General features: G+C 43.4%; 1 protein-coding gene across 1 annotated transcript in view; it reads right to left on the reverse strand.

The window, feature by feature from the left end:
• PRKCH (protein kinase C, eta) overlaps positions 1–21,031 on the reverse strand; it is a 228,717-nt gene that overhangs the window by 147,343 nt on the left and 60,343 nt on the right. Inside the window, exon 2 of the mRNA XM_005874046.2 lies at positions 6,915–6,978. Coding sequence (XP_005874108.1) covers positions 6,915–6,978 — 64 coding nt within the window. The remainder of the gene's footprint in view (positions 1–6,914; positions 6,979–21,031) is intronic.

The following is a 21,031-nucleotide window of genomic DNA, read 5'->3' on the forward strand; positions in this document are numbered from 1 at the left end:
CATTACTTTTCAAAGGGTTTTATGTTCTGTTCTTTAAACTTCACTACAAAACGTTTGATGACAATTTGGAAGGTATTATGCCTTCTGGTGAAATAGCCCCTGGCATGCAGTAAGCACTCAAACATTATTGAATGAGTAATGAATACATTAGCAAGATGGGTGTTAAGTAAACCTTCAACATAGTTTGGTGAGTTTGACAAATCATAATCCATGGCCCAGAGTCCTTAAATGCCGGTGTTCCATAGAGTTCTGCGATTGGTCACCTGGGTTTTCTCTCTAAATCTTTCCACTGGGTGCCTTCATCCATGTGCCTGGTTCCCACGAACACCTAGGGCACTATCTTGGGCTCACCTCTCTTGCCAAACGACGGACTCTTATTTTCAATTCCTCCTAGACATGTCCACTTGGGTTTCCACAAGCACCTCAAACTCTACTTGCCTAAAGCTGAATTCATCATCTTCCATCCCTATATTTCTATCCTGGTGAATGATTCCACAAAGTCATCTGAGACTCATCTTCCATATCCCTAACATCCAATGAACTGACAATTCCTGTTGGTTTCACTACATATACATCTCTCATAGCTGTCCCCTCTTCCCCATCTATCCTCACAGATTCCAACTTAACTGAAGCTCTACTAATCTCAACCTTAGACAACTTTAATGGTCTCTTAACGGCTTTCACACCCTTGTCTCCTCTTATGTTTTAACAACCCCTCCTTGAACCTACTGCTATCAAATCAGATCTTTTTTTTTTTCTGCTTAAAACCCTTCACTGCCCCGCTCCCCGCCCCCACCTCAAAGTAGAAATGTGTCATCTAATCCGGGACCCTTCTGAGGGCGAGATGGTATTACTCATTGTTATGCTGGTATGGCAGGCAGACTGCCCTGGGCACATGTCCCATGTCTCTGGCCACATCTCCTTGCCACTCCCCCACCTTCGTCACCTCCCCACTACTTTCAGTTTCTGGAACCTGTTCCTGCTCTCTCACCTCTGTGACTTTGTACGAACTAGCTTCCCCTCCTGGCATATTTCTATTTATCATCAAACTTGCTTTGAACTGCACCTCCTCTGTGAAGCTCTCACTAAAACCTTCTGCTGATCTGATTCCATATCCCCAAGGGCCAACACCTGGTCTTGGACTTATTCCCACCTGGAGACGTCAGCTCTACACTGCACACCGCTCCCTCCTGCTCTGTCAGGAAAACGTCTCTGTCTTGTTCATTTTATCTCCCCAGCATCCATGATGACTCAAAGGTCTGCGCCCAACAGGCATTTCTTATGTTATTTCTCAGTCATGTCTTATGGTTAAGAAAAACTTTCTGCCTTGGCTGCTGTTTCAGCATAATTAATAAAAGATAAGAATATGAGACAGGATAAAATAAGTAGTTATCAGTAGTTCCAAATGTCAGTCCTATATATCATAGACCACAGCCCCAGTAAGCAATTTCTTTTTTAAAAGAGAGCTTGGGGATTACAGAATCTGAGCTAATGGCAGAACTCTTATAGGAGGCCACGAAAGAAAAACAGGCATAGATATAAGCCCACATTATACTAGTAACTGTCCACTAAATTCCTGAGGTGTCCTATCCTATATAATAAAACCCTAATATGCAAATCAACTGAACTGTGGAATGACCGGTCACTATGACGTGCACTGACCACCAGGGGGCAGATGCTCAATGCAGGAGCTGCCCCTTGGTGGTCCAGTGCATTCCCACTGGGAGAGTGCTGCTCAGCCAGAAGCTGGGCTCACGGCTGATGAGTGCAGCTACAGGGGCCGGAGCCTCTCCCAGCTCTGCAGCAGTGCTAAGGACCCCTCGGTGGACATCCCCTGAGGGGTCCCGGACTGTGAGAGGGCACAGGCTGGTCTGAGGGACCACCGCCCCCCCCCCCAATGCACAAATGTCACGCACCAGGCCTCTAGTATAAAATAAAGGTGGTGCCAAAATGAAACAAACATGCTGAATACACATGGGATCCCAGACGGGGGTAGGGAGAATGTATCTTCAGAGTGCACTCTACAATTTGCAAAGCATTTTCTTACACATTATATCACCTGACCTTTGAAACAATCCTGTGAGATAGATTAGATGCATCCTGAGGCTCAACCAACATTTCTTGAGCTCTGACAATCCCTCTGGGATCCCAGGCCAATGTCCCTTTTGTAGCCCCAGACACACCAGGCAGGCCTGACCTCATAGTGCTCTTTATGTAAAGCCCTTCAGCATCCAAAATGGGAACTAGAGCTCCACATGTTCTATCAGCCAACCTGTCGGTTATGGCTGGGGATGTTCTAGAGTGGCTGACAGAGTGAAACCAAGCCAGGGACATTCTCACAGTGCCAGGCCTGGGCTGCTGCTACAGCTGCGGCTGGCATGATGGAGGGACCCCATTCCTCCCTCCTCTAACACACACAGAGGAGCCGTCACATCGTCTGTATTTGAAGAGAAAGCAGTGCTCTAAGGCAGCAGCAGTGTGCAGGCTCACAGTGAACTATAGCCTCGGAGCCAAACAGATGAGACAAAGTTCCCACAGAGAGAACAGATCTGAGGTTCTAAAATATATCCCACTCAGAGACGCTATAGCTCCTGAAATTTCAACATTAAAAAAATCTATGTCTTGTGGATAAAACAGCTCTTTTAGTATCTTTTAAAATCTGCAATACACCTAAAAGGGGAGAGGAGTAAGATATCAATCACTATAACTTTAGTATGAATTGGTCCATGAATTCACTATCTTCCTTATTCATAACTGTTCCTGGAGAGAGGAGAACACTGAGCATCTTACTGAAGTAAGAGACAGTTAAAGGCAGAGAGCAGGAAAAACTGACTTGAACAGGAGGGGGAATTACTAAAGATGAACTCAGCCTGCCTCTCAATTATATCCAGGGTCACCTCTAAAAGAAATACGATTTCAATGACCTGGTAAAAACTCATCCCTATTAAGATTTGACATTCCTTTCTTTCTATCAATCACTAAAACTGTAATCAATGAATACAATGAGAACATCCAGGAGGATTCTGGTGCCAGTGTTCTGATGTTTCTAGTGTACAATTAAGGAAGAAAGAACCTACCGCTGGCCGGTGGGTTAAATGGTTAGAGGATTGGTCCATGCACTGGGGGGTTGTGGGTTTGATTCCCAGTCAAGGGCATGATCTTGGGTTGCAGGTTCGATGCCTGCCCTGGTCGGGGAGTGTGCGGGAGGTAACCAATTGATGTGTCTCACATCAATGTTTCTTTCTCTCCCCGTCCCTTCCACTCTCTAGAAATCATTGGGGGAAAAATATCCTTGGGTGAGGTGATGCCTTCCCTGGTCGGGGAGTGTGCGGGAGGTAACCAATCGATGTGTCTCATATCAATGTTTCTTTCTCTCCCCCTCCCTTCCACTCTCTAGAAATCATTGGGGAAAAAATATCCTTGGGTGAGGGTTAACAAAAAAAAGGGGGGGAAGAGAGGACCTAAATAAAACTTAGTTCTAGAAAGCTGGTGTAGCTCTAAAAAAAAAAAAAAGAAATCATGTAATGACTACAGCATAACCAGACTTGGTCTACCATGCATGGGTTTACTCTGTCGATCCCTTGTAACTTAATGCAGAAAGATACATCAGCACACCTAGGAGCTCACCTCTCCTCACTCTTGTCTCACTTCTCGCTGCTGGGTTTGCTTATAGAATGACTGTGCCCATGTTCCATATGCTGGGAGAATGTTCTATCAATAGTGCTCTGTAATACATTACATTTTATTCAACTGAGCAGTGAGCAGACTATTTTTCTCGCAAGTTCTGTTACGCACAAGACACCAAACGAAACAAAAAGACCTCTGAGCAGACAGAAGACCCCCAAACTGTAACCTGGATAGTTTTTCATGTTCAAGTACCCTAGGTTCTGCTAATTTCATTATTAGAGCAATGAGATTGTGTGCAACAATTAAGACAACAGATAGAAAAATGTTACCATTAAAACAATTCATCTTCATGAATAAGAACGGTTGGCTGAGAGGAGAGAAAACCATTTCTCAAAGAAGATGAATTGTCACCAGCAGCAAAATGTGACAACCAAACAGACAAACCATGGAGTCACATGTTTAAAAATCTTCACCAGGATTTTAGTAATGGAGTAGCTTATAAGGGACTACCCTCCAACAACAAAAACAAAAATGAAAATCACTAGAAAAATATTTTTAAACAATTAATTGAAAACTCTGGAGAGAAACCAAAAAAGCAGAAATCAGAGAGAATTTGACACTGGAAGGGAATTTAATGGGGCAAGATATGAATCTGGAGAGTGTGATACTAAGTAGAATAAGTGAGATGGAAAAAGACAAGAACTGTATAATTTCACTCATATGTGGAATACAAAACAAAAAGCAAAAGATGAACAAAACAAAAAATTCACACATATAGATAACATAATGGTGGACAAAGAGGGCAAAAGGAGGTCAAATCCATAGTGACAGAAGGAGACTAGCCTTTGGGTGGTGAGACACAATAGAGTCTCCAGATGTTTTATAAAGTTGTACATCTGAAACTTATATAATGTTATTAACCAATGTTACCCAATAAATTTAATTTAAAAATCCACATTGCCAGGCCATTTCCCAAGACTATTCCAGGCTGCACGGGGTAGGATGAATAGACTTCAAACAGAAAGCTACCTCTTCATCGGCTTGAAGAGTGACATGACGAGATTCAGGGCTGCCACGCTAACTGGAAAATGAGCAGAGAAATTCTGAAAGGATGGGCCCACAGAGAAAAGAATTCCCAAACCCATTAACTCCTCAAATCTGTGGTCCTCCTGAACTGTGCATGTGCAAGGGTGGCTTGGAGAGGTCCAGGAAAGAGCAAGAGCTAGAACCCTGAACAAAACGAGCTCAGATTTCAGCTATTTCCCACTTGAAACCCCACCTTTCCACTGAAACCCCAAACTGACTCTACTTTATGAGTAAAGACCATCCCAGGACTATGGAATTTCCCAAAGAACTTAGAAAAAATTAAGACTAAAAATCCTAAAAGCCTTCATAATTTTAAAGTAATAGTAACGTAGCTGTCTGCTAGAAATAAAGGGGAAAAAAACACGTGATCATCTCAATAGATAAGGAAAAAGCATTTGCCAAAATTTAACTCACTCTTGATTAAAAAACAAAAAAACAAAAACAAAAAACTATCAGAAAACTAGGGCCAGAAAGGAACTTCCCCAATTGTGATAAAGGACATCTACAAAATGCATAGAGCTGACGCCATACTTAATGGGAAGAGACTAAATTCCTTCCTCCCAGGATTGGTTATGAGACCAGGAGATCTGTCCTGGAGGCCTTCAAGCACAATAAAAAACAAAAATGAAATAAAAGCCATAAATATTAGAAAAGAGAAAGAAAACTGTCCTTCTTTATAGACAACATGATTGCTGACAGAGAAAATCCTAAGGTAGCTACAAAAAACAATACAAAAAAACCTAGAACTAACAGATGAATTTTTCAAGGTCACAGAATACAAAATCAAGATACAAAAATTTTTTTTCACTTCTATAGGATGGTAATAAACAACTTCAAAATGAAATTTCCATCACTCTGAAAGTTCCCTCGTGACCTTTCCCAGTCAGTCCCCTGCTTCCAGAGGCAATAAACAAAATGTTTTGTTTGATTTTTTCACCAGTAGATAAGTTTTATCTATTCTGGAAGTTCATTTAAATGGATCTATATAGCACATTCTCTCGTGTGTCTGATACTTCCCCTCAGCATGATTTCAATGAGATCCATTCAAGTCATTTTGAATAACAGTATCCTATTTCTCTTTATTGCTGAGTAGTCCTTCCATTATATAAATGTAAAACAATTTGTTTAACTCCTCTCCTCTTGATGGACACTTGAGTTTTCCCTGATTTGGGGTATTATGAATAATGCTTCTATAAAGTTCTTGTACATGAATTTTTGTAGATATACACTTTCATCTCTCTAGGGCAAAAACCTATCAATGGAATTGTTGGGTAATAGAGTAAATAGTACATATATGGTATATCTAACTATATAAGAAACTCTCAAATGGATTTCCAAAGTGGTTGTGTTCTTATACTCACTCCCACCAGCAATGTAGGAGAGGTCCAATTATTCCATATCCTCACCAACACTAGGTATGGTCAATCTCTTTAATTTTAGACATTCTGGTGAGTATAAAATAATACCTTCTGGTTTTAATTTGCATTTCCCTGATGTTAAAAAATGTTTTCATGTGCTTATTGGGGTGGGTGCAGGTTACAGGGTTGTAGCATTTATCAAAATTCAAACTTTTCACTTCTGATCTGTTCATTTTATTGTATAATAGAGACAAAAGTTATACACACATTTTGACTGTGGGGGGTGGAGATGGGCTGTTGGCACCCCTTACACCCATGTTGCTCAAGGGTCAACTCACTATAAATTTTGCCTCAATTAAAAAAAAACAACAAAACAAAACTGGGGAGTGAGAGCTGGGGGTGGTACCAAGGGAAGAGAAACAGAATCACTTCAAGGACAGAACGAGGTATAAGATTATAAGGAAAAGAACACAATGCCTAAATTTTTAACACATTCAGGAGCAAACTGAATATTGGCCCCAAACAAAACTCTAAAGAACAATTTAATATTCATGAACTAAAACAGACAAAAAACAATTCAGCTAAGATGATGATGAATAAAAACAAAACTCAGCATGTTACATAAAACAGGTGATTGCCAGACTCAGCAAATATATTTAATCTGGCAACTCCAACCAACAGACCATTAGACAACAAAATACCCGCCAGCCTAACTTAAAACAGTGAATTTTTTTTAAAGTGTCTTTTACAAAATGCTCTTTTTATAATTTCCATGATAGAAATTCCTACTGAGTATGAACCAAGATACACATATAGCAGAAACGATCCAAATCTTGTTCTTACCTTCAGTGAAACTCCCTGTTAGGGTTATTACTACAAACACTTTTCCTTCTGGCTCCAGATCCACCTAGAAAGAGAGAAAAAAAATTGTATATTATATTCTAATTTTAACATACATTTTATGGGCCTCAAATAGTCTTACAGAGAGGGCTAAACGTGCAGAGCACAGCCATAAATCAGACCTAAGTCTTTCATTAAACAGTAGAGGGGCAAGAATCAAGTAAAAACACAAGAAACCATCATGGTTGAAAAGCGAATCTAAAAGTGACGGTTCTTTCGATGTTTCTCTTCTCTTGAATTTTAGTATCTTCCATTTGGGCTCTTCATGATATCAAGAGGCTCCCATAAACTTGGCCATTGTGTCTGAGATGTCCTTATCTTTTGCACCCCATTATAAGAGCAGCGTTTTATTCAACCACATGGTAAGTATAGGGAATAGAGAAATAATGGCAACAGATAAGGTAATGAACAAATGTGACCTGGTCAACTGCTAACCTTTAGTTTTTAGGAAGTAAAACGCCTAAGGAGAGGGGTGCCATCTCTGTCTATACACTTCCACCTGAGTGTAGGAAATCTCCAGGGAGCACCAGGGAAGGCAGCTCAGGGGCTTTGCATTCGCTACTGTTCACAGGAGTCTCAACGTGCCTTATGGTTCTTGTCTATCACTGAGATATCAAGACACACATTCTGCAAGAGAGGCAGCGTCAAGTCTTCTCAGTAGGTTCCATCCTCCGCATGTGCTCCAGCTTCCCAACGACCTTCACACCGCACGGCCCCGGGATGGGGCAGCGCCCTCCACACCTGCTCTGATCACACTAGCCTGGTAGGCAGTCTCTGCCCTCTTCGTGCCAGTGCTAACCTTCAACTACCCATCAACACCTCTAAGCCTTGGATTGTAAGAGCCAAGGTTTTTGGACCCAAATACATGAATTTACAATTGTCTTTAAATAAAAGTCTGTCAGGTTCAGCCCCTTTCTGCTCTTGGCCTTTCATCTAAGAGAGGGAGAGAGAGGTGCAGAGAAGCTGAGTGTGGATACGGATGGCCATTTCTGATAGAATATGAACTTAAATAAGTGGCTGATCACACGGGATGGTAGAAAGAGCCCTGAACTAGATCAGCACAGACTCTAGCCCAGTGGTTCTCAACCTTCTGGCCCTTTAAATACAGTTCCTCATGTTGTGACCCAACCATAAAATTATTTTTGTTGCTACTTCATAACTGTAATGTTGCTACTGTTATGAATCGTAATGTAAATATCTGATATGCAGGATGGTCTTAGGGGACCCTGTGAAAGGGTCGTTCGACCGCCAAAGGGGTGGTGACCCACAGGTTGAGAACTGCTGCGTCTAGCCGGACAGCCATAGCTGGCTCTGGGCAAGTTCCCTCACCACCCCAAGCTTCACCACTGTCATCTGAATGTCCGTGATGTCATTATTCAGCATTTCTGACATGGCCGCTGTCAGGTTATCTCAAAGAGCATGAGCAGTACTAACTATTCACTGCACCCGTAGGTGGCGAAGACTGGGGGGAAAGCACTGACCTCACCCTCGCTCACCACCACACACTTTTTAACACCACATCCTGATCACATACTTTGCAAAATAAAAGATGCCTATTTTGTACTGACTCAGAAAGCTTCATCTATTCAGCAGCCTATTCGTATAGTAAACTCTCCCTTTCTCTGCATAAAGTCTGCCATCAATGTGGTTACCACCCCTTAAATCACCCCCGTGTTCAAAATGGCTAGTTGCATTACAACTGCTGCTAACTATACCCCCTTTAACTACCTTCCTACCTCATGCAGTTCTGAAAATAGAGCTCCCTGGAGAGATGACTAAACAGGATGTCAGGCTCTAATTGTCTCACTCTCTGCCTTGACTTGTTTCAAGGCAAAAATATGTTATTCTTAAAAGCCACTCCCTCGTCTTCAATATTAAAGGCCTGGCAGCGCTACACACATTTGACCTCACAAGATAAACTGCTACAGGCACAGAAGGAGCTGCTGCCAGCCCCCCAGATGGACAGACAGACTGCCAAGACCCCAGCTCTGTGATTCCCCAGCCCATGGCCAGTCCATAAACTCCCTCCAACATGCTGTCAGGGCTGGCAAGGAAGGCCGCCCCACCCTGACCGTCAGGGGCTGCACTGACAGGAGCAGGGCATTCCGCCACTTAGAACCAGGACCTTTCACAAGTAGAACAGGCTTGCTTCCACATTCTTCTTTTATTGTTGTTTGGTTGGCTGTGTGTGTTGTTTGTGTCCACGTTTTGACCCCTGCCACCATTGTGGAGGAAAGCCAGACTCGAATGCCATCTTCAAGCCTTGTCCATCTACGATCTCTGACCTTAGAACAGCGTTCTACAAACTGCAGGCTGAGACTCACCGGTGGGACATGACAACAATGGAGTGGGTTGCACACCACAGGAATTTTAAATAGAATAAAATGGAACAGGAAATATGAACCCATCAAGTAGTAAAATAATAATAATAATTATAATAATAATGAAGTAATGAAGTACTACATCAAACCATTTGCAGTTTTGTATGTAAATATAAGGGTTAACTGGGTTTCAATGTATAAATGTATTCATACCTGTCACAGAGAAACAATTTGAAAAATGTGGCCTTAGAGGTTATCCGTTTCCTCTACACAGTGCTGATGGGCTACAATGATCTTTTCATAGTGGCTGCTTGGATACCCCCAGTGACAGCCAACTCACTACCCCACAAATGACGCCCTTTGTTCCTTTATGTCATAGAAAGATATTTCTCTTACAGCAGAAGTGCAGCCACTAATAGTTTTCACTCACTGACCCCAGTTCTGTCCTCTACGGTTGTAGGAGATAGTTTCTCCCCAGCTAGATCATCCATTCCGGTCAAGGGCCTATAACTTGGTTGTAGGTTCGATCCCTAGCCCAGGTTGAGGCACATGCCAGAGGCAACCAGTTGATGTGTCTCTCTCACATCAATGTTTCTCTCTCTCTCTCTCCCCAACTTCCTCCTTCCATTTCAGTCTCTCTAAAAGTCAATGTAAATAATATCTTTGAGTGAGGATTAAAAAATAAAAGTAAGACAAGTGGTAGGGAGGGATACAAAAGGGGCATGTGGGTCCCAAGACAATTACATGGAGGAAGAAAACTCTTTCTAACAAATGGTGCTAGGACAACGGGCCTTCCACATGCAAAAGAATCAAGGCAGGCTCCCACCTCATACCATATATAAACATGAACTCAAAATGGACCACAGATCTAAATAGAAAAGCTAAAAGTATACAACTCTTAGAAGAAAACACAAGGGAAAATTTTCCTGACCTTGGGGTAGGCGATGGCTTTTTAGATATGACATCAAAATTTCAAATGACAAAAATTTGACAAATTAGACTACATTAAAACTTAAAACGTTTGTGGTAAAAAGCAAACACACAGAAAGTGCCTGTACCTCACTGCCCAAATACCCTTTCCAGTGCCACTCTCATCAACATTTCCTGTGAAGCCTTCAGTGGTTTCCCAGTGCCTTTACACTCAATACTCCACCTGGCTTTCTGGGCCACCCGGACACCCCTCTGACTGCCTCCCCATTAATTTATCCAAACCTCATTTTCAAATATCCATTCCATAAAGCTGCTTGTCTAGTCGGGCCCGTCTCCTCACTATCTCACAGCCAAACCGTTGCTCATGCTGTGGTCTCTGCTTGGAAAAACTTTCTCTCTTCACTTCACCTGTTCATTCGTTCAAACGTTAATTGAATTACTCCTAGGGTTGGGATCACTGCCAAGGGCTCAGGATGCCCAGAGCAGCTCCCTGGGGCTGCAGGTGGACGGGGAACAGCTGCACCTGGCGAAGATGATGCAGCCACAGGAGCTGAATGAAGGAACTTTTGCCAGGAAGATCTTAACATGCACACTGATCCCCCCAGCCTCAAAATTCCTCTCTCAATTATTATCTCACCACTCATCTGTGCCCTTGAACAATTAGCTAAAATTTCATATCCTCATAAAATTTCATCTCCTCACCTGCAATAAGCTCCATTCCAACGAGATCTGACAATTTTATATTCCCCAAAGGCCCTGGCAGAGGTCTTTGAACCAAGTAAACACTCAACAAACTTTTATTGATTTGGTCTAATGAGTTGAACTGGAAGGTCATTTGACCTCCTCAACTGCATCACCTATAACATAGGAATGACAGTATTTTCTCACATAATAAATATTATGTGACAGCACTTTATGTAATAAAGCACGTCAAGATGGCCCCAAGGCATACCAGGAGTATATGGACTACACAGCCCCACTGCCTAAGAATCATATGCTATGTTTGACCTGCCCAGCAGGTCTCCACCAACCCCTTCCTCCCCACATCACCCCCTTAGCCAATGTTGGCTTTCCCTTGGCATTACTTTGCAGAAGTTGGGCAAATCACTTATATCCCTGACTCAGTCTCTTTGCCCATGAAATGAGAGGGTTGCTCAAAAACTTTTCTGATTCTGATGTTGTATGATTCTAAACAGGCTTGGATAAAAGCCTGTACATGGGACTCAACGGAAACCCTCATTTGATTAATTTCCCTTCGCAAAAGGCATTAGAATTGATCACAGACAGGAAACTTCTGGATACTTAACATTCATTTCAGCCTGAGGTACGCAGGGGGATTTAGCATGTTAAGAGAAAAAAAAACCAATCCTTTATTTGGGCAAAGGTTAACATTTCACCTAGACTCCATGGGCTTTGAGCCAGACATCTGTGATGGTGAGGTGGCTGGACTCTATAGCATTTCTAAGCCTTGCTCTAGGGTTAGATCACAAAGGAACCTAAAACATGATGAAGCATTTCACAATTCTCTTCCAGCTGAAACCATCAGGTTTAAAAATGAGAGTTCAAATTTCTAGAGGAAAAACATTCTTACAAAAGTTATACCAATAAATCAGCAAGGAAGCATGGGCCTGGGTCCTTTAATAATAGAAACAACAGCTACTATGTCTTAAGCTCATCACCATGCAGGAACCCTGCCTGACTTACACCACTTCTCACCTTCACCACCTGCAAGGTAAGTCTCACCGCCACCATTACACAGACAGGAAGATGGAGGCCCAGGGAGGTGATGGAATGGACTGAGGACACCCAGCAGTGAAGGCCAAGCCAAGACCCAGACTCAGGGAAAGTCCTTTCAGGCTGCTTGACTGCACTTGCCTGTGGATTGCTGCAGGTTTGCCCGCCTCTTTCTGCTCCACCCGCAGCCAGCCTCAGCAAGGAAGCATGGGCCTGGGTCCTTTAATAACAGAAACAACAGCTACTATGTCTTGAGCTCATCACCATGCAGGAACCCTGCCTGACTTACACTACTTCTCAACTTCACCACCTGCAAGGTAAGTCTCACTGCCACCATTACACAGACAGGAAGATGGAGGCCCAGGGAGGTGATGGAATGGACTGAGGACACCCAGCAGTGAAGGCCAAGCCAAGACCCAGACTCAGGGAAAGTCCTTTCAGGCTGCTTGACTGCACTTGCCTGTGGATTGCTGCAGGTTTGCCCGCCTCTTTCTGCTCCACCCGCAGCCAGCCTGCCTGGCTTCTGGCACATCTCCCGTCTCCCCCGGGAACTCGGATAAGACTCGTGCCATCAGCACCTGAGGGTGCTCCCTGCCAAATACCAGCCCTGTGTTCCAGCCTCGCCTTCTCAGGGCCAAGGCCAGTCGGAGTGGCACCAGGCTGACAGTGTCACCTGACAGCTCTCAATAGGGGCGAGAGGCAGGAGCTGCTAATCGTGGCAAGTGTGTGCTGGGGCTGGTGAAACCCAGCGGGCAGCTTGGACCCCATTAGTCATCTGCCTGTGGGACCCAAGTCAGTGTCATGTGCTGCAGACACACGACACATCCCCTCGCTGTTGGGAAAGCATTTAAAGGAAAAGGGGTAAGTGACGCAAACCCTACATCCCTGCTAATTGTTTTTTCATTTCTACAACATCCGAAGTTTTATGTGTTAAAAGCACACTACTTCTTAAGCATGTGCAGCAAATTAAAACCTATCCGAAAAAGATGATCAGGCAGAAACTTAACAAAAAAAGTGAGGCTGATCAAATCTGACTGAGGTTTAAAGTGAAGGAAAACACTCTCATTGTTTTAGGGATTAAATTCTCATTTTGCTAAATCTGGACCCAGTGTGTGGTGAGAGAGGAAGGCGGGGAAAGAGGCTGTGACCACAGCTCAGGTGGCAGGTCATCTGGCTCTTACACCTGGAAAATGAAGGAGGACTAAGCCTTTAACTAATTTTTATATCTAAACTCTATAACTCCAAATCAGAAAGTTTCTGAACTCCACAGAGGCAGGAAAGACATTTGGAGACTACTAAAGAGTCTTTCTCTAAAATGCTCACAACTCTTCCCCATCCTAGTTCAACATACACACAAAACCACTATAAATTTAAAATTATTTCAACCCAGAGCCCACTACACCTATATTCTAGCATTAAAAAGGTGTATCATTGCCCAGCCAGCGTGGCTCAGTGATTGAGCGTCGACCTATGGACCAGGTGGTCATAGTTTGTTTGATTCCCGATCAGGGCACATGCCTGCATGGTCACCCTCCTGCTCAGCAGCCTCATAGCCCCCTTCCTTCTTCACAGCCTCTGCGGGTTGCCTGGTGAGAGCTCCTCTGAGGGGAAATTCCCATAAGAAAGGAGAAATACTAGGAGATGGAGAGTCTAGTAAGTTTTGCCAGGGATGCGAAGTTACTTTTCTCAGGGAAACACAGGTACATATCAAATATTTGCAATGAAATAATTATTCCGTCTGACTCTGCCCTCATCCTAACCTTTTAAACTAAAGATGTCAGCTTAAACAAAACAAACAAAAACAGGACATAGCTTCCTCTTCCACCAAGTGGCCTAAGATAACCTCTGAAAATGGATTGCTATTCACTTGATCCCACAAATCATGCAAGTCAAGAGGCTACATCTTCGTGTTCACTTGAAGAACACATGTGAAAATGCCCAGGCCATCAAGGGTAAGCATAGCTGAAAAACCACCAAGTACCTGAAAGATGTCACTTTGCAGAAGCAATGTGTGCCATTCCGTCATTACAATGGCAGAGTGGGTAGGTGAGCCCAGGCTAAACAGTGGGACTGGACACAGGGTCGGTGGCCCAAAAGAATGCTGAATTTTTGCTGCACATGCTTAAAAATGCAGAAAGTAGTGCTGAACTTCAGGGTTTGGAAAGATTCTCTGGTCACTGAGCACATCCAGGTGAACAAAGCTCCCAAGATGTGGCACAGAACTTACAGAGCTCATGGGCGGATTAACCCACACATGAGCCCTCCCTGCTCCATGGAGATGATACTACCTAAAAAGTGCAGATTGTTTCTGAACCGGAAGAGGAGGTTGCCCAGAAGAAAAAAATATCTCAGAAGAAACTGAAGGAAAAAAATACATATGCCCTAGGAGTAAATAGGATTAAAATAAATGCTAATAAAAATTTTAAAAGGAAGGATATAAATAAACCTAGAATTATTCTACCTTGTTGATTTTTATTATTTACTGTAATGGAAGGAGAAGGCAAAGTTCTAGCAAACTCAAAACAAGGGATACGTTTAAACTACATATTTCGTATACTTAAGCATTCAAGATGTTTTATAGACTTGTCTACTTAGTCATTGCTCAGGCTCTAGGTTAACTTTAGAATTTGGAGGGAATTAGAAAATACATCTGGGGAGGTAGAAGAGACTAAAGGGTGTCGAATATATGACGAAGAAAGGAGACTTGAACTTCCATCTTTTGGGTGTAAACACACAATGTATTATAGAATTGTACACTTACAACCTATGTAATTTTATTATCCAATGTCATCCCAATAAATTTAATAAAATTTTAAAAAATTCATCAAACCCAAGTGTCTCTCCCACTGGTTATCTTACAGTAACACTTTTACTCCTTTTGGTCTTCTGTGGGGAAGGAAAAATGAAAGCTCTGCAGAAGAAAGGACATTCGTGCCCTGCTTAGAGATTCAGGTGGCAGTTTTCCAGGTGGGCCAGGGAAAGGGAGACAGAGAGGAAATATGTTCAAATGTACAGAACCTATTAGGGGTTTCATATGGTTGAATGTAGGCTATGTAATGACATGGGTCAGAAATGGGCCTGGAGAGTACAGGGTATCAGATTAATAATGGTCTCATGGCACACTGGGAGGCTAGACCTTACCCCAGGGCAATGGGGAGCCATTGAAGGGTTTCAATCTGAGAAGTTACAGATAGATCATGCCAGCATGTCAGATCCCTACAGATAAGAAGTTGGGGTTCTAAGGGATAGAAGCTGGTGGAAGGGACACACGTTCAAAGGCTATTTCAATGGTCTCAGTGAAGGATGGAGGTGACCTGAGCTCAGCCAGCAGCAGAGGGAATGGGGAGGAGGAGGCAGACAGGAAAAGACAATGGAGGGAGCAGCAGCTGGACTTTGCAATCAGAGGTAGAGTGGAAGGTGAAAGAAAGGGGATCAGAGAGAGACCCCAAGGCTGATGATCCCTGGGGCCATTCACTGAGACAGAGACTCTAAAGCAGTGGTTCTCAACCTGTGGGTCGAGACCCCTTTGGGGGTCAAATGACCCTTTCACAGGGGTCGCCTAAATACATCCTGCATATCAGATATTTACATTATGATTCATAACAGTAGCAACATTACAGTTATGAAGTAGCAACAAAAATAATTTTATGGTTGGGGGTCACCACAACATGAGGAACTGTATTAAAGCATCGCAGCATTAGGAAGGTTGAGAACCACTGCAAGGGATAAACAGATCTGGAGGAAAGATGTAAAGTTCAATGTGTGTGTTACCCACATTAGCTGAGCATATACTGGGCTGCCCTTAACCGCTTTGTAAAGTTGAGATGGGAAAGTAAGAACACCATGAGGATATAAGCCAATGCAGTCTCAACTGAACAGGTAAGTGACAACATCCAAAGCACTATTCAGATCAAGAGAAGGAGTAATCACTGGGCTGGGGCAGAGCTTCACATGGGAATGAGACCCCAGTGAGGCCCAAAGGCAAGTCAGTAAGCAGAAGGGGAGGCCATTGTGAGTCAGGAGCACATGGTGAGCAGAGATAGAACCAATAGCAGAACACACACCAGACTAGCGCTGATGGAGGAGTGTCCATACAGAGGAGTGAGAGAAGGTTGGAGGCAAAACTATGGAAGGAGCTGCACCTAGAAAATTTTAACTACATAATGCAGGCAAAGGGGAATCACTAGAGGGTTTTGATTATATAAACTGATGGAAAGTAGCATGTCAAAGGACAGTTTGTCTACTAGACCAGTGGTCGGCAAACCGTGGCTTATGAGCCACATGCAGCTCTTTGGCCCCGTGGCATGGGCCACGAAGATTCAATTGCACTGTATGTGCGCGCCCGCACGTGGTATTTTGTGGAAGAGCCACACTCAAGGGGCCAGTTTGCCGACCACTATACTAGACCAATGAATGGGGGAAAGCTATGGTCTAGCAATATGAGTTTTCATAAGGGTGGAAGCAGTGGAAATTAAAAATCAAACACAAATTCTAGAAAGGTAAAAGGAATTGAATTTGGGGCCTAGGTGACCTAGATCATGCTTGGGTGCGCAAACTAGGGCCCAGTGGCCCATTTCAGCCCACTGCCTGTTTTGGTGAGTTAACTTTTACTGAAACAGCCATTCCTATTTTTGTTTACATATTACCTACAGCTGCTTTTGTGCTACAAAGGCAGAGATGAGTAGTTGTGACTGAGACCTTATGGCCCACAGAGCCAAAAATACTTACTGTCTGGCCCTTTACAGGAAAAGTCTGCCAACCTCTGTTGCCATTATCAACCAGGGAACTTGGGGAGGGAAGGAACATGTTTCAGAAGGAAGGAAATGAGCTCAAATTTGGACACAAAGGTACCCAAATAGAAACATCTGTCAAAAAGTTGGGGAAAAAAATACAAACTATGAAGACAGGGCTGGGGTTCTTATTTGGGAATCTTTCTCAAAAGGTGATTACTAAGAGCCTGAAACTTTTCAAGAAAGAACATAGGAAATGGAGAAAAAAGACAGGAAGGAAGTTCATTTAGGAGTTGGATGAAAGAACTAGATATGCAATCCGAGAGATGGGAGGATGCATCCAAGGGCAGTGTTGTGGGGTATGGAAGAAAACAACTTCACAAAAGAGAAGCCACACACTGCAGTGGTGGAGGAAGATGAGGACTTTAATGGGGCCCCTAGGCTTGGGAACCGGGAGGAAACAGGTGGGCTTCCTCCATGGTACCCATTCCATCGTCAACAGTTCTGTTGGAAAGGTCTTCTTCATGCTAAGCTAAAGCTGATCCACAGCTCTATACCTTTCCCAGTAAGTTTGATCCTACCTCTAAAATTTATCCTGACGAGAGAGAGAGAGAGAGAGAGAGAGAGAGAGAGAGAGACACGCAGGAGTAGGAACATGTAGCTTAAACTATATGTAGTTTATATACATTGGGTTAGAAGGTAAAGCTAGATATGCAAGTTGGGCTTTGAATGCCAAGTTAAGAATTTAAATTTAAGTTCAAAAAATTATTCTAAAAACAGTAAAGGATAGGTTGGAAGATAAACTGTGTATGTGTGTGTGGGTAGACTAGACTGAGAGTAGTGGGCACAGTTAAGAATCTACTCCAGCCCTGGCTGGTTTGGCTCAGTGGATAAAGTGTCAGTCTGGGGACTGAAGGGTCCTGGGTTTGATTCCGGTGGGGGGCACACGCCCAGGTGGCGGGCTCGATCCCCAGTAGGGGGCTTACAGGAGGCAGCCAATCATCATCATTCTCTCTCATCATTGATGTTTCTATCTCTCTCTCCTTCTCCCTTCCTCTCTGAAGTCAATAAAAATGTATTTTTTAAAAGAATCGAAAGAGTTGTCCATGCTCGGAGAAACCAAGATGGCGGCATAGGTAAACACCTGAAATTGCTGCCTCGCACAACCACTTCAAAAATACAACTAAAAGACAAAACGGACATCATCCAGAACCACAGGAAGGCTGGCTGAGTGGAAATTCTACAACTAGAAGGAAAGAGAAAAGCACACTGAGACTCAGGAGGTGCGGAAGTAAAGTGCAGAGGTACGGAGGTGCGCACGGAAAGGGCTGGCAACTGAGAAATTGATTCCAATGGTGCAGGTCAGCGGTGGAGGAGACGGGAGGGAAACATTACAAACGGAGCTCCAGATGACTTGGGGGCTGGGGGTTAGGGATGAGGAAAAGCCGAAGGGCTCCAGTATCGGCAAGCCTGGAAGAGTTATCCTGGAAAACGTAAGAGAATCTAGAAGGGCAGTTGGTTTGAGATGGTTCTAATTTTTAAACAGACTGATTTTGTAGGGAGACATTCAGGTGGAAATGTTTGGCCAAAAGATAGATGGGGTCTGAAACTTAAAACAAAGGGCTGGGCAGCGTTGTAGGAGTCATCCACACAACAAGGACAACTAAACCACAAGGCACTTGACCCTAGGGCAGAGGGTACAGTTCAAAGAGCAGAGTCAAGCACCAAAGCCAAGTTTAGAGAATGGGAGAAAGTCCCAGCAAAAGAGAAAGAAGGGAGTGCACTATATTCACCTGAGCAGTTTCACATTTTTTGGCCCCATTTATCTTCACAACCACCTTCTGAGTGAGGAAAAGTACAGCACCATGATCCCCACTGTAGTGAACAGGCACCCCGAGGTAAAGGACTTAATAAGTTGCCGGCAGGTTGAACTAGGTTTGAATTTGGGGGGTCTTAATTCCCATTCCCACAGTCCTGTAAACAGAATCCGAATACATTTATGGCTTTTAAAAAAATAAACCTGATGAATATTTGCTACACAAAGGGGTTTCATAAAGCAGATTTGGGGGGGGGGGGTCTTAATTCCCATTCCCACAATCCTGTGAACAGAATCCGAATACATTTATGGCTGATGAATATTTGCTACACAAAGGGGTTTCATAAAGCTCACCTGTTCCATTCTCTCACTTCTTCTGAAATTAAATTTGCCTGCTCTCAGAAATGAGTTTCCATCCACAGCTGCAACCCAACTAAAGCACCAGCAGGGACAGCCTGACAGCAGACCAGTTTTGAAACATCAGTTGGAATGAAAAGCAGAACTGCTTTCAGAAGCAACTGGTTGGCAGGACTTGCAGAAGGATGTTAAACCGAATGCTGAGTTCAGGCCATCGCAGGGCTTGGGAAGTGAAGAGGAGGTGCCTGAGACAGTAGGTCCACCACCCACCTCAGATCTAAATCAGAGATTTTAAAACATGGTAAATCGGGGCTTTTGGGGGAATTTCCTCTGTCACTTCACTGTAACCCAAACACATTCTCTGGCCCTCAGGTCCTGCCTTCCCCCAAAGCATCAAACAACAAGGGGGCCCCTCCAGCCCTTGACTTTACTATAGGAAACGGTTTTCTAATATTTATTCCTATTTCTCCCACCTAGCAGTACTTTAAAGCTCTCAATAATGCCTTCCTTTGCACAGGGAACTTTTTAGGACATGAAACTATTCCGTATGATGCTGCAAGGGTAGAAGCATTTGTCAAAACCCATGGAACCTTACAGCATAGTGGAACTGAATTTATGACACATTTTTTAAAAAGCATTTAGGGAGTCGAGAGATCCCAAGATGGAATGAAGACTGCAACCTGAGAATCAACTGTATTAAAATTACGAAATGACCTCACTCTAAGGAGTGAGGGAAAAGGCACTGACCTAAGTAACTCTGGGAGTGAGTGGAGACTAAGATGAAAGGCAAAAGGAACTTCACATAAGCACGGAACCTCATCTGGAAAAGCTGAGGACTGGTGGGTAGTACCAGTAACCATTCGGAAACCACTGTATGTGTAAGTAAGTGAATGGCAGATGGTGGGAGCCCATTTTTTTTATTGTTAGAATGGGAGTTTGAAGACAAGTACGGGAGAAAGATCTGCATTGGAATTGAAGACATCAGTATGAGCTCCTGTTTGGTTTGTTATAGATACATATGATATATATAGACATACTTGTAGAATATATATATATGTTAGTATACATATATCTATTCCCTTGTCTGTCACCTAAGAGGACCCAGAAGCAATGACACCCCAGTGTCTAGAACTTGGTTTCTAATCTCATTCCTCAGTAAAAGAACTAGGGCTCCTTGAGAAAATGGCTAATTCTAGGAATGGAGCAAATAATATATATAATGAAACTGTAGCATCTTACAGTGCCAGAATGAGTAAGAAAGGGCAAGCAAACAGAAACGCAATGATGCGGTATGCCCCAAAGGGACATGGGAGCCGCCTGAAGGAGTTCCAACTGGAAGACTCTAAGCAACAAAATAACGGATTATAAGCTGACGTATAAAATAAATATCCATGAGTCTGTACTAATCTAAATAAATAACTGAGTGAATGAATAAGTGGAGGAGGGACGAATCTCTCAAGCAGAAGAATACCAAGTAAATGTGTGCATATTGCCCCTCTCCGGGAGGTGGGCTATGCGTAGTGACTTCCCTCCCCCAGCACGGAAAAGGGGGAAAGAGTAACGTTATGGGAGAAACCTGATACACTCTTGCTCAGCCACATGATCGAGGTTCACATCACCAGTCCGAAGTCGTGTTGATAGTATGTACGTACACACTGTGTAATGATGTCATTGATGGGATGTGATGAAATGAGGCACTTTACCAAAACCCCATAACCCATGTCTAACCACAGAGAAACACCAGACAATCCCAAATTAAAGGAAATTCCACACAACACCTGACAAGTACTCCCCACGCTTTTAAGCTCACCCAAAACAAGGAGAGTCTGAGAAACTGTCACAACCTCAAGGAGCCTAAGGAGACATGACAACTAAATATAATGTAGGGTCCTGGTGGGATGCTGAGACAGAAAAAAACAGTAGGTAAACACTAAAGGAGTGTGGAAAACGATGCCCCTGGCTTCCCCTACCCCCCAGTGTCTTATGTCCATTGGTTATGCTCATATGCATGCATACAAGTCCTTCGGTTGATCTCTTACCCCCCTCCCTCCTGCCTCAAGTCGCTCCAGAAGGTAAGGTCTAAGTCAGTAATGGCGAACCTCTTGAGCTCGGCCTGTCAGCATTTTGGAAAACCCTAATTTAACTCTGGTGCCGTGTCACATAGAGAAATTT

The sequence above is a fragment of the Myotis brandtii genome, unplaced genomic scaffold (assembly GCF_000412655.1).
Source record: "Myotis brandtii unplaced genomic scaffold, ASM41265v1 scaffold423, whole genome shotgun sequence".
In the NCBI taxonomy this organism is placed as follows: domain Eukaryota; kingdom Metazoa; phylum Chordata; class Mammalia; order Chiroptera; family Vespertilionidae; genus Myotis; species Myotis brandtii.